The sequence below is a fragment of the Chelonia mydas genome, chromosome 26, assembly GCF_015237465.2.
Source record: "Chelonia mydas isolate rCheMyd1 chromosome 26, rCheMyd1.pri.v2, whole genome shotgun sequence".
Classification (NCBI taxonomy): Eukaryota; Metazoa; Chordata; order Testudines; family Cheloniidae; genus Chelonia; species Chelonia mydas.
The window spans coordinates 11,617,918-11,630,815 of record NC_057859.1 but is presented as its reverse complement, the minus strand read 5'-3'; the positions used below and the strand labels follow the sequence as shown (position 1 = coordinate 11,630,815).

At 52.3% G+C, this 12,898-nt stretch overlaps 1 protein-coding gene across 3 annotated transcripts in view; it reads left to right on the top strand.

Moving 5' to 3' along the window:
- Positions 1-12,898, top strand: part of ADD2 (adducin 2) — a 97,070-nt gene that overhangs the window by 59,690 nt on the left and 24,482 nt on the right. For all 3 annotated transcript variants that reach the window (XM_037886491.2, XM_037886490.2, XM_043536438.1), the window contains 6 exons: positions 3,634-3,864; positions 4,615-4,750; positions 6,036-6,187; positions 8,157-8,237; positions 9,035-9,184; positions 11,240-11,383. In XM_037886491.2, the coding sequence (XP_037742419.1) occupies positions 3,667-3,864; positions 4,615-4,750; positions 6,036-6,187; positions 8,157-8,237; positions 9,035-9,184; positions 11,240-11,383 (861 nt within the window). In that variant the 5' untranslated portion in view covers positions 3,634-3,666. The remainder of the gene's footprint in view (positions 1-3,633; positions 3,865-4,614; positions 4,751-6,035; positions 6,188-8,156; positions 8,238-9,034; positions 9,185-11,239; positions 11,384-12,898) is intronic.

The following is a 12,898-nucleotide window of genomic DNA, read 5'->3' as shown; positions in this document are numbered from 1 at the left end:
TGCGATGCCCCCCCGCCCCTTGCAAGATGAATGCTGTTCAGTCTCATTGAGCTCCTGTGAAAGGCCCTCCCTGGAGGGCAGGTGCGGGTTTAAGTCTCCGATGCTGCGTGCCTCCTTCTCCACGCTATAAAGCCTGCCTTGCAGACTGCACGGTTCCAGCTTGCTGGCGGCTTGCAAAGAGCAGATCGCGCCCTGGCTGAATGCTGCCGGCAGTGGCTCGGCCATGGCCTCGCTGCCAGGCGCAAGCTTCCTGTGTGCCCTCTAGGGGCTAATCACCATTGCCATCCCAAAGCTCTGCCCCCAAGGGGTGTAGGTGCTGGACAGACTTAGCCCTCTGTACTCAGCAATGTGAGCTGCTTCCCTAGCTGAGAAGAGGAAAGATTAACCCTTAAAAGACTGGTGCTTGGAAGGAAGCGTCCAAGTCTCCCGGCCCCCAGGCTCCAAAGAGTTAAGGTGCTGATGCGTGTCTTCCTTTCTCTCCCTCTGGATTGTAGCTGAGAGATGTTCTGTGCATCCAGCCCCTGATGGGACCAGCAATCCCCCCGCCACCCCCCCCGGTCAGGGTTATCGCCCTCAGCAACGCCTGCATAACACCCCCCGCAGGTGCTGCAGAAACCAGATCAACACCAGCGCCAAGAGCAAAGCATGGAAATGGGTCTCTCTGACGCAGAGCCACGGCTGGCTGCGAAGACACTGCCCTGTTCCCTGGGCGAGATGCCCACAGCGAATCTTATTGCCGTGGCCCCAGCTTGGCTCCGTTCCGAGCGCTGAGGCCAAGGATGCTGCAGAAAGTCCTCTCCTAGGAGCCAGGCCGAGGAGGGGGCACTCTGTGCAGGCCGTGTCCTGCCACTTGTTAAACTCACAGGCCTGAAAATGATCAGGAAGCCGAAAGGGGACTCTGCACTCTGAGCGCGAACTCTAAAATCCCAGCCTTAATCCCGGCCTGCTGCTCCGGTGTTCGGAATTGGTCCTTACTAGCTGATTCCCGAGCACACCTGGAGGACGCAGGGAAACGGTACCGATTTGAGGGCATAAAGGCAGTTCAGCACATGAGGGCATTAAGGTTTTGCTTCTGGAGGCATAGGTTTAAGTGCTGGTTTAGATCACAAGGGAATTGAGTTTGGTGGCATCTCATCTTCGTCCATGTCTGTCTTCATCACAGAACCGCTGCGCGGAAGGATAGGGGAGCCCATTTCTGTTTGAAAGGCTCAGAAGTGGAGCAGCTGGGTGTGCCGAAGGACGGGACGGAGGGGCATCGGGGAGCAGGAATGGGACTGCAGGGGGCGCCGCAGGACGGGACGGAGGTGCATCGGGGAGCAGGAATGGGACTGCAGGGGGTGCCGTAGGACGGGACGGAGGTGCATCGGGGAGCAGGAATGGGACTGCAGGGGGCGCCGCAGGACGGGACGGAGGTGCATTGGGGAGCAGGAATGGGACTGCAGGGGGCGCCGCAGGATGGGACGGAGGGGCATCGGGGAGCAGGAATGGCACTGCAGGGGGCGCCGCAGGACGGGATGGAGGGGCATCGGGGAGCAGGAATGGCACTGCTGGGGGTGCCGCAGGACGGGACGGAGGTGCATCGGGGAGCAGGAATGGGACTGCAGGGGGCGCCGCGGGACGGGACGGAGGTGCATCGGGGAGCAGGAATGGGACTGCAGGGGGCGCCGTAGGACGGGACGGAGGGGCATCGGGGAGCAGGAATGGGACTGCAGGGGGCGCCGCAGGACGGGACGGAGGTGCATCGGGGAGCAGGAATGGGACTGCAGGGGGCGCCGCAGGACGGGACGGAGGGGCATCGGGGAGCAGGAATGGGACTGCAGGGGGCGCCGCAGGATGGGACGGAGGGGCATCGGGGAGCAGGAATGGCACTGCTGGGGGTGCCGCAGGACGGGACGGAGGTGCATCGGGGAGCAGGAATGGGACTGCAGGGGGCGCCGTAGGACGGGACGGAGGTGCATCGGGGAGCAGGAATGGGACTGCAGGGGGCGCCGCAGGATGGGACGGAGAGGCATCGGGGAGCAGGAATGGCACTGCTGGGGGTGCCGCAGGACGGGACGGAGGTGCATCGGGGAGCAGGAATGGGACTGCAGGGGGCGCCGTAGGACGGGACGGAGGGGCATCGGGGAGCAGGAATGGGACTGCAGGGGGTGCCGCAGGACGGGACGGAGGTGCATCGGGGAGCAGGAATGGGACTGCAGGGGGCGCCGCAGGACGGGACGGAGGGGCATCGGGGAGCGGGAATGGCACTGCTGGGGGTGCCGCAGGACGGGACGGAGGTGCATCGGGGAGCAGGAATGGGACTGCAGGGGGCGCCGCAGGACGGGACGGAGGTGCATCGGGGAGCAGGAATGGGACTGTAGGGGGTGCCGCAGGACGGGACGGAGGTGCATCGGGGAGCAGGAATGGGACTGCAGGGGGAGCCGTAGGACGGGACGGAGGGGCATCGGGGAGCAGGAATGGGACTGCAGGGGGCGCCGCAGGACGGGACGGAGGGGCATCGGGGAGCAGGAATGGGACTGCAGGGGGCGCCGCAGGATGGGACGGAGGGGCATCGGGGAGCAGGAATGGGACTGCAGGGGGCGCCGCAGGACGGGATGGAGTGGCATCGGAGAGCAGGAATGGGACTGCAGGGGGTGCCGCAGGACGGGACGGAGGTGCATTGGGGAGCAGGAATGGCACTGCAGGGGGTGCCGCAGGACGGGATGGAGGTGCATCGGGGAGCAGGAATGGGACTGCAGGGGGTGCCGCAGGACGGGATGGAGGTGCCATTGCGTCACAGACGGGCTAGTGACTTGCCCAAGTATAGCAGGGCAGGGAATTGCATCCAGGTCTCCCAGCCACCTTCCTCTTTGTGGCTGGTTTGAATAACTCAGATAATATGAAACTCTAGTATTCAATATTAGAGAAACCATAGGGTATGTTATCCTAGGATGTCCAGGTGTCCGGTTTTCCACCACAAAGTCTGGTCGAAAAGGGGACCTGATGGTGTCCGGTCAGATCTACTGACTGGACACCCAAAGTCCAGTTATCACCCGCGCCAGCCCCTGCTCAGCCAAGGGCACCTCCTACCTGCATCGGGTGGCTGCAGCTCCCAGCCCCGGCTGTGCAGGCAAGTCCCTCCCGATCCACACAGGGAGGAGGGGAGAGGGGGAAAAGCAATGAGCGATGGGGTGGGGGGGGAAAGAGGAGAGGGCGGGGCGGGTCCTCGGGGGGGCAGGGCGGGTCCTCGGGGAAAGCGATGGGGAAGGGGAGGTCCCAGCAGTCCTGCTAGAGTGTCCATTTTTTAAATAACAAGGAGTCCGGTGGCACCTTAAAGACTAACAGATTTATTTGGCCATAAGCTTTCATGGGTAAAAAAACCACTTCTTCAGATGCATGGAGTGAAAATGTACAGATGCAAATTAAGTTTTTTAAATATTACCAAGTTGGCTACCCTTTGTTATCAATATAAGGGATACGTGCCATGCACCCACCCCAACCCCCTGCCTCCCGTTATTGTTAACTGAGTTGTACATCATCCACTATCCCCCCAGGCAACATCCAGAATGTGTTTTTATGTTGCTGTCAGAAGTGCAGAAAAACCCACATCCAGTCCTGCTGGCGGGCTCTTGACTCTTCCGTCTCTCCGCACAGGTACCAAGAAGTAAACTCTAGACAGCCGTGAAGATGAGCAACGAAACCACCCCAGAGGCGGTCTCTTCCCCCCCGGTCTCCTCCCCGCCTCCCCACGGGCAGCGTTACTTCGATCGGTTCTCCGAAGATGACCCGGAATATCTGCGCATCCGGAACATGGCGGCCGATCTCCGGCAGGACTTCAACATGATGGAGCAGAAGAAGCGAGTCACCATGATCCTACAGAGCCCAGTGCGTAGAGAGTGCCTGGCAAATGGCCAAAGCGAGGGAGTGGGAGTCAGGGGTTTTTATCCCCCGTTCTGTCTCTGTATCCTAAGACCTAGCTTCTCCACTAGCGGGCTCTTTGTTACAGGTGCCTCTATTTATTTGTTTGGAAAGCCCAGCTCTAGAAACCAGCTGAAGTCACTAGGAGCTGTGGGTGCTCAGCACCTCTGCAGAGCAGACCCACGGAGCCGCCAAAATGAGTGGCCAGATTCTTAAAACCTCTCAGCACGTTGGGTGCTGAGCACTTCTAAAATCTGGCCCCGGTTTTGGGTGATGAGCCCTTGAAAATGTGGCCGGGAGCTCTTCTAAAATCTGGCCCTAGGTGTCTTAAAGTTGGACATCCAGAAATTGAGACTTCTCCCCCCACCCCCAGTTATTAAAAGCTCGTTCTGCAAGCATGAAGCGTTCTCCTCTTGGAGTGGTCACTGGGGCTTGCTCTGTGCTTAAGGGACGGAGCACAGAGAGAGCAACTGATGCCCAGTGTCCTCCTTTAGGTGTTGCTCGTTCCCCTGTACCAGCAGGGCTGTGAGTGCCAACCGTGTTTAATGTGTGATGCCGGGGAGCCTGTTTCCCATGAAGCGCCTTGCCTTGGCAAGGAGCGCTGCCGGCTTTGTCAGGAAGATGCTGGCTCTGTAAAGTTCACGGCGTGGCTGTAAGGCAGCGTGGGCGCCGATCTGTGAAATCGCTGACGATTCACTGTCTGCCATGCTGTTTCAGTCTTTCAGAGAGGAGCTGGAGAGCCTTATCCAAGAACAAATGAAGAAAGGGAACAACTCCAACATCTGGGCCCTGCGACAGATCGCGGATTTCATGGCCAGCACTGCTCCCTCCGTCTTCCCCACCTCTCCCATCAGTATGTTGGTGGATAATTCTTCTCAGGGGCTGGGGGGGAGGCCTGCCTTGTTGCCAAGTTACCAAACCAGGGTGGGACAGGCATTGCAGGATTCGGAAAGACAATCAAAGGCACCTATGGTGCCCATCTCATGAATGTCAGTTGGACTGAGGTGCCTAATTCCCCTAGGCTAACAAGAAAGTCTCAGCTATATCTCTGCCTTCTCTGAATGGGGTTGTTCGAAGCGCTCATGGTTTCCAGTGAAATATTATCTGGTTGCACTGATTTCACATACACCCATACAGTGGTCAGCTTTAATGGCAACCAGCATGGGGATAAATAACATTGGGTTTCCTCCCCTCTTTGCTTCTTTATAATGCACAAAACAGGCCTTGAAGACTGTGTTTTGCTGACTGTGTTTTAAAGGGTTTCCCCTCTTTATATTTCACCTTAAAAATTCCAGGATTATCAACTCATTCCCTGTTTTTCCTGGATGTCTCCTTGGAAGACCAGAGAACTGTAGTGGGAGCTTTTCTGGCCCTTAACTAAAGAAATGGGTGGCTGTCTCTTTAACAAAGAGAAGTTTCCTCCCAAGTGGTTTTCATACACTTGCGTTGAATAAGTGATAACAAAAGAGGTATTTTAAAATACCCTGAACATTATTGCCTAAAAAAGGTGAACATTAGGGTTGTCTGAAATTTTTTGTTCAACTGCTTTTTGATGAAAACCGTCTGGTATTTTTTAAATGGAATGTTTTGCAAACAATTGGTTGTGGTTTTTTTTGAATTTTCCAGGTTACTGATCAAGCAAAATGTTGCTCTTTCGTTCCCCATTTTTCCTCCCCGCCCTGATTTTTTTAATGGCAACGTGTAAAAAAAAAAAAAAAAAAGAGAGTTAGAGTAAAGGGGGGGGGGGAGAATTAAGGAGGGGAGATCCTACAAATAAAATCAACCCTAACCCATTGCATTTAAAAAAGGGGCTGGGGAGGGTGCTCCCCTTGTGTTTTTTCTCCAGCGATCCCCATCCCCAGTCTAAGACTGGCAGTGATGTGTTCGGGAGTCCCACAGATCCTTCCACGGCCCTCGTGGGCTGAGAGGTAAGGTGTGAAGGTTCAGGGAAGGGAATCCACCATGGGAGTCAACAGATATGGACTGAAGAGCTTGGGGAAGTATCCTGCCTCTCATCTAGGGGAACAGATAGAGATTGGATGGGCCAGATCCAATGGCCTCGAAGCCTCCTTGCTTCTCAAAGCACCTCCTTGCCAGGAGCCCCTCAAACCGGCTAACCGATCTCCGCTTCTCCTCAGGTCTCTCCATGGTGACGCCCATCAACGACCTCCACAGCACCGAGTCCCTGTCCCTAGCGAAAGGGGAGCGGCTCATGCGTTGCAAGGTTGGCAGCATCTACCGACTGCTGGACCTGTACGGCTGGGCGCAGCTCAGCAACACCTACGTCACGGTGAGGGGGGAACCCCAGTGGTAACATGGACATGGGGCCATCTCCGTAGTGAGGATGGAACACGACTAGGGCCCTACCAAACTCAGGGTCCATTTTGGTCAATTTCACAGCCATAGGATTTAAAAATTGTAAATTTCATGGTTTCAGCTATTTAAATCTGAAATGTCACAGTGTTGCAACTGTGGGGGTCCTAACCCAAAAAAGGGATTGTGGAGGGGGGTCGCAAGGTTATTGTAGGGGGGTTACAGGTTTTGCCACTCTTGCTGCTTGGGGTGCCCCTACCTTCACCCTTACTTCTATGCTGCTGCTGGCGGGGCAATGCCTTCGGAGCTGGGAGTCTGGCTAGCAGCTGCCACTCTCCGGCCGCCCAGCTCTGAAGGCAGCGCAGAAGTAAGGATGGCTATACCACAACTCCCCTACAATAACCTTGCGACCCCCACCCCACGACTCCTTTTTGGGTCAGGACCCCCAGTTTGAGAAACACTGGTCTCCTCCTGTGGAATCGGTATAGTACAGAGTAAAAGCTCACAAAAGACCAGATTTCACAGGGGGAGGCCAGATTTCACGATCCGTGATGCATTTTTCACAGCCATGAATTTGGTAGGGCCCTACAGATGACCGCACACTGCCGTCCTCCTGCCTTTGCCACCCACATCCTTGTGTGGAGCTGAGATGGAAGCGTAGAGTTCTTGATCCTCCAGTTATCGGAGTGGACCAGACTTGTAGGGGGAAGGATATAAAGAGAGGGAGTTCCGACTGGGAGACTGGTCTCATCTTTTCTACTAACCTCTGGCATCCCGCAGCAAACACTACACCATGTAGCCAGTGCAGGAATGTAACATTTGGCACAGGCTGTCTGTGCTGGTATCTTGCAGAAGTCAATGCGTGATCCTTCAGAGGAAGGGGAAAGAAAAACTCTCTCCAACCTACAGTGCTTAAGCACCGGCTCAGTGGTTTAATACTATAGGTGGGAGTTGGGGATTCAAAGTGAATTATCTCTTGACGTCTGCTCAGCTGTGCCCTGCATCAGATGACCCTGATCTTAGCTCACGTACATGCCCATGTGCAGGGTCAGAGGGCATCCAGCTGTGACTTCCACAGGCTGACTTTACAGTCGTAGCTTGGGAACTGCTCCTCAGCTGGTGAGATAAGAATTCCCTTTCAGGCCATTCCATTGCTCACTACGCAAAGTGGGCCAGATCCTCAGTGGAGCTATACTGAGCATCTGGACCAGAGACAACTCGTCAACACAGCAAAAAACCGTGTAGTGAGTGGCATAGACGCTACCGAGAAATGCCACATCCCTTTATCTTTGTGATCAAAGGCTAGGAAATCTAGCAGCTCCAGCGCAGCAGCATGATATGTGATCACGGAACATACGGCACTGTACTCTTTGAATTTTTCTCTGTCACTGACTTCCTTTTTTCTTCAGCCCCAATTTCCAGCTGTTAAAGTTCTTGCCCATTGTGTGACCCAAGTGGTACAGTATTGAGACCACGCTTGGTCAGTCACGTTTGACTTTCCCGGAGATCTGAAACCAAAATGAAACACAGTGGAATCTCAGAGATTGGAGGCTTGACTGGAAAATGCAGATGAAAGGAATTGTGTTTGGTTTCTTAGCATTATAGGTGGGCTTGGAAGGATCTAGGATTCCATCCCAGCCCAAACATCCACACTGCAATTAAACAGCCCCTTAGCCCAAGTCAGCTGTCACGGGCCAGCTGCGGGTTTTTAATTGCGGTGTGGACCTATCCTTAGTTCTGGCCAGGAGTATGCAGTCATGGAATGGACCCTTGACTAAACAACATAGTTTGGAATGGACATGGCTATAGAAAAGACAGATACTCTTAGTAATATGAAGGACTCAGAACGCCCCACCAGGAAAGTAAGAATGCACATGCTACTGAAAATTGTCCAGTTAATCTTAACTCGCCTCTTTCCCCCCACTCTTGTGCATTTCTTTTGGTAGATGCGTGTCAGCAAAGAACAGGATCACTTCTTGATCTGCCCTACAGGTCTTTCGTGTAATGAAGTCACTGCTTCTAGTCTGGTGAGTGTGCTAAATAACACCCTCTCCCTTCATAATGAACCCTCCACTTTCTCTCTCTTTCTCGATGGTAAATTAAATCCATGCTGGTAATCTGGGACCGCTTTGGGAGACATTGACGGCAAAGAATTCTTTATGAGAGATGGTTTAAAAAAAGACCAAAAATTATGATTTTTTTTAACAAATTCCACCTCCACTCCCACCGTTTTTTCTCAAAATTTTGAAATTTGAAATGCTCCAGAGTGGTTTGAAAACTGCAGTGTGAGGGGGAGAGAAATACGTGTGGCAATCTCACCATTTTTTTCACCCGTTTTTGGTCAAAATTCAAAGTTTCATGGTTTTTATCACCATTTTGAAAAAGATAGACAGTGAACATTCAATAGCCACCCGATGGAAGTTCTCTTCACGCATGCATGGCACACAGTAGATTGTGATCCCAGCAGATGTCACAGGCCGTATGGGAACGGGCTGAGTTGCTGTAGAATTGACGGACCTGAGTCTGTATCCCATACCTACCTCGCAGGCTTAATTAATAGATTCCAAGGCCAGAATGGACCATTGTGATCATCTAATTTGAACACCTGTAAAGCGCAGGCCAGAGAACTCCCTCAAAATACTTCCAAGAGCAGATCTTTTAGAAGGGAGCACATTCTTTGAATGCAGAGCCACCTGGAAAGTGGATCCAACGGGTTGATGAGGGAGCGCAGTGATGTTCTGCAGATCTGGGGTGAGCCATGGGGAGTGTGAATTCCTCCCCTCCCCGGTAAATCTCCTGCGGCCTCGTTTCTTTCCTGCTGCAGATTAAAGTGAACATCCTGGGTGAAGTGGTGGAGCAGGGCAGCACCAGTTTTTCCGTGGACACGAGAGGATTCAGCCTGCACTCAGCCATCTACGCAGCCAGACCCGACATCAGGTGCATTATCCACTTGCACACGCCTGACACTGCTGCGGTAAGGAGCCCAATCAGTCATGCTGACGGGTTTGCCAGGGTCAGCCGCTGTACGGTTTGCCCCGCAGCCGTAGAGAGCTGCAGAGTTCAGCTCCAGCTCTGAACATCCTGAGTGAGGATGGGAGGGTGGGGAATCCAGGGCTTCGTTCAGGCTCATTGCTGATAACACCCTGCTCGCCTCTGTGGCTTTGAGATCCGTGTGTGGCATCCCCACTCCACGCGTCTCTCAAACACATCGCTCCCTCAGAGGCCGATCCACATCCCGTTAAAATCAGTGGAATTAACGGGGCCTCTGGCACAGTGGTATTAAGAAAAGGAGGACTTGTGGCACCTTAGAGACTAACCAATTTATTTGAGCATAAGCTTTCGTGAGTTACAGCTCACTTCATCGGATGCATACTGTGGAAAGTGTAGAAGATCTTTTTATACACACAAAGCATGACAAAATACCTCCCCCCACCCCACTCTCCTGCTGGTAATAGCTTATCTAAAGTGATCACTCTCCTTACAATGTGTATGATAATCAAGTTGGGCCATTTCCAGCACAAATCCAGGTTTTCTCACCCCCCCGCCCCCCCCACACAAACCCACTCTCCTGCTGGTAATAGCTTATCTAAAGTGACCACTCTCCTTACAATGGGTATGATAATCAAGGTGGGCCATTTCCAGCACAAATCCAGGGTTTAACAAGAACGTCTGGGGGGGGGGGGGTAGGAAAAAACAAGGGGAATTAAGTTTCATTTCCCTTTAGAAACCCTGTGATGCTTTGTAAATAGGATAGGTATTTGCATCCAGTACGGCTGTTACTTTAGCAGCTAATAAAAACAGCAGAACATCTGCTCAGGAGAATGGCCTCTTGTTTCCGGACAGCCACAGCATTTGTTGATCCTGGGACAAAACTCAAGGGCAGTGACTTCGTTAGTCTGAATGTCTAGAACAAGCCCATCTCTGCTAAGTAGCATCATTCCTAATGGGTTATGAGAGACCAGTCCTTACTGAGGCTTATTTTCCAATGGGTTTCAACCTCGACTTTAGAACTGTACCCGGGACTTTATAACACCTCCCCGCAACCCCCTGAGCATGCAAATGGTCTTTGCTCATGCGAAGATGAGAGGGATGAAATTCACCCCAGTGCAACGGACTTGCACCAGACCGTGTGCACCGCTTTGAACGCCATGTAACCTTTTGAGGGGCCAGGACTCAGGCGTTCGGAGTTCTCTTGCCACCTCGGTCACAGACAGTGTGACCGTGGGCAAGTCGCTGAACGGCTCTGTGCCTCAGTTTCCCCACCTGTTCTGTGGGGATAATACTTGACTTACAGGAGGGGCGCTGGGAGACGACCTGCCCTCTCTTGCCCCTGGCATGCTACTGCTCAGGGGGATTACACTAGAACTGGGCAAGGTCTGTGCTCATTCAGTCCTTTCTGCATAGTGTGACTGTGCTCTGTCTGCCGCACTGGGATGCTGCAGGGCCCCGAGAAGGGGGCTCCGTTTGCCCCTCACTTGAGCACTTCTCGGACATGTGCGTGTTCCGTCATTTAAGGAATGAACATTTTTTTATCCCCAAACTTCATGTGACTCACCTTCGGTCAGTTGCTTTATGCTTCTAATGTGAGGCCGAAGCTGTGGGTGGGATGCATAGAAGTAAGGGAAAAATGCAGCCCCTGGAAGGAGACAGGCCAAAATATGTGACTGCTACAAAACTGCTGCTTTCCTGGGTTCCTTTTGTTGGCGCTGATGGCAGAGGCTCATTGTTCACACTGGTCTGCCGCTGCTGAACCTTCATGGCTTCATATGCCTGCAAACTGGTGCAGCCGCTGGTCTGAGGGGCCAGTCCTGGGAGATGCTGGGCAACGTCCGCGCCCGTTGATTCCACTGAGAGAGAGGGAGAAGGATGCTCAGGATATTGCAGGATCAGGGCCCTAAAAGCGCAACAACAGGCCACAGGTTGCCGGTTTGAAAGCTGAGCGTAGACTCGACAGGTGCGTTGGTGTAAACGTGAGGGAACCAAAATGCTGATCTTCCCCGTGGCTTCCTGCGTTCTCTCTGTTTGCCAGGTGTCTGCCATGAAATGTGGCATCCTGCCTGTATCCCACGATGCCCTGCTGCTAGGCAACATTGTGTACTTCGATTTCAATGGAGAGATGGAGGAAGAGGCAGACAGGATTGAACTTCAGAAGTGCCTTGGACCAACCTGCAAGGTTAGGAGAAAAGACACACTCCTCCGACTGAAAGATATTGTGTCTGATCAGCCGTCGGGCTAATACAGCTCAGCAGGGTCAACAAACATGTGGACAAGGGGGATCCAGTGGACATAGTGTACTTAGATTTCCAGAAAGCCTTTGACAGGGTCCCTCACTTGTGGAAAAATTGGAGAGAGTCCAGCGGAGGGCAACAAAAATGATTAGGGGACTGGAACACATGACTTATGAGGAGAGGCTGAGGGAACTGGGATTGTTTAGTCTGCGGAAGAGAAGAATGAGGGGGGATTTGATAGCTGCTTTCAACTACCTGAAAGGGGGTTCCAAAGAGGATGGATCTAGACTGTTCTCAGTGGTAGCAGGTGACAGAACAAGGAGTAATGGTCTCAAGTTGCAGTGGGGGAAATTTAGGTTGGATATTAGGAAAAACTTTTTCACTAGGAGGGTAGTGAAACACTGGAATGCGTTACCTAGGGAGGTGTTGGAATCTCCTTCCTTAGAAGTTTTTAAGGTCAGGCTTGACAAAGCCCTGGCTGGGATGATTTAGTCGGGGATCGGTCCTGCTTTGAGCAGGGGATTGGACTAGATGACCTCCTGAGGTCCCTTCCAACCCTGATATTCTATGATTCTATGAAATTAAGTTGTCATGAGATAAGAGGGAAGATCCTTTCATGGATTGAGAACTGGCTAAAAGACAGGGAACAAAGGGTAGGAATAAATGGTAAATTTTCAGAATGGAGAGGGGTAACTAGTGGTGTTCCCCAAGGGACAGTCCTAGGACCAATCCTATTCAGCCTATTCATAATTGATCTGGAGAAAGGGGTAAACAGTGAGGTGGCAAAGTTTGCAGATGATACTAAACTGCTCAAGATAGTTAAGACCAAAGCAGACTGTGAAGAACTTCCAAAAGATCTCACAAAACTAAGTGACTGGGCAACAGAATGGCAAATGACATTTAATGCGGATAAATGTAAAGTAATGCACGTTGGAAAAAATAACCCCAATTATACATACAATATGATAGGGGCTAATTTAGCTACAACTAATCGGGAGAAAGATGTTGGAGTCATCGTGGATAGTTCTCTGAAGACGTCCACGCAGTGTGCAGCAGCAGTTGAAAAAGCAAATGGGATGTTAGGAATCATTAAAAAAGGGATAGAGAATAAGACGGAGAATATCTTATTGCCCTTATATAAATCCAAGTTGAATACTGCATGCAGATGTGGTCCCCTCATCTCAAAAAAGATATACTGGCATTCGAAAAGGTTCAGAAAAGGGCAACTAAACTGATTAGGGGGTTGGAACGGGTCCCATATGAGGAGAGATTAAAGAGGCAAGGACTTTTCAGTTTGGAAAAGAGGAGATAAAGAGGGGATATGATGGAGGTATATAAAATCGTGAGTGGTGTGGAGAAAGTGAATAAGGAAAAGTTATTTACTTCTTCACATAATATAAGAACTAGGGGCCACCAAGTGAAATTAATGGGCAGCGGGTTTAAAGCAAATAAAAGGAAGT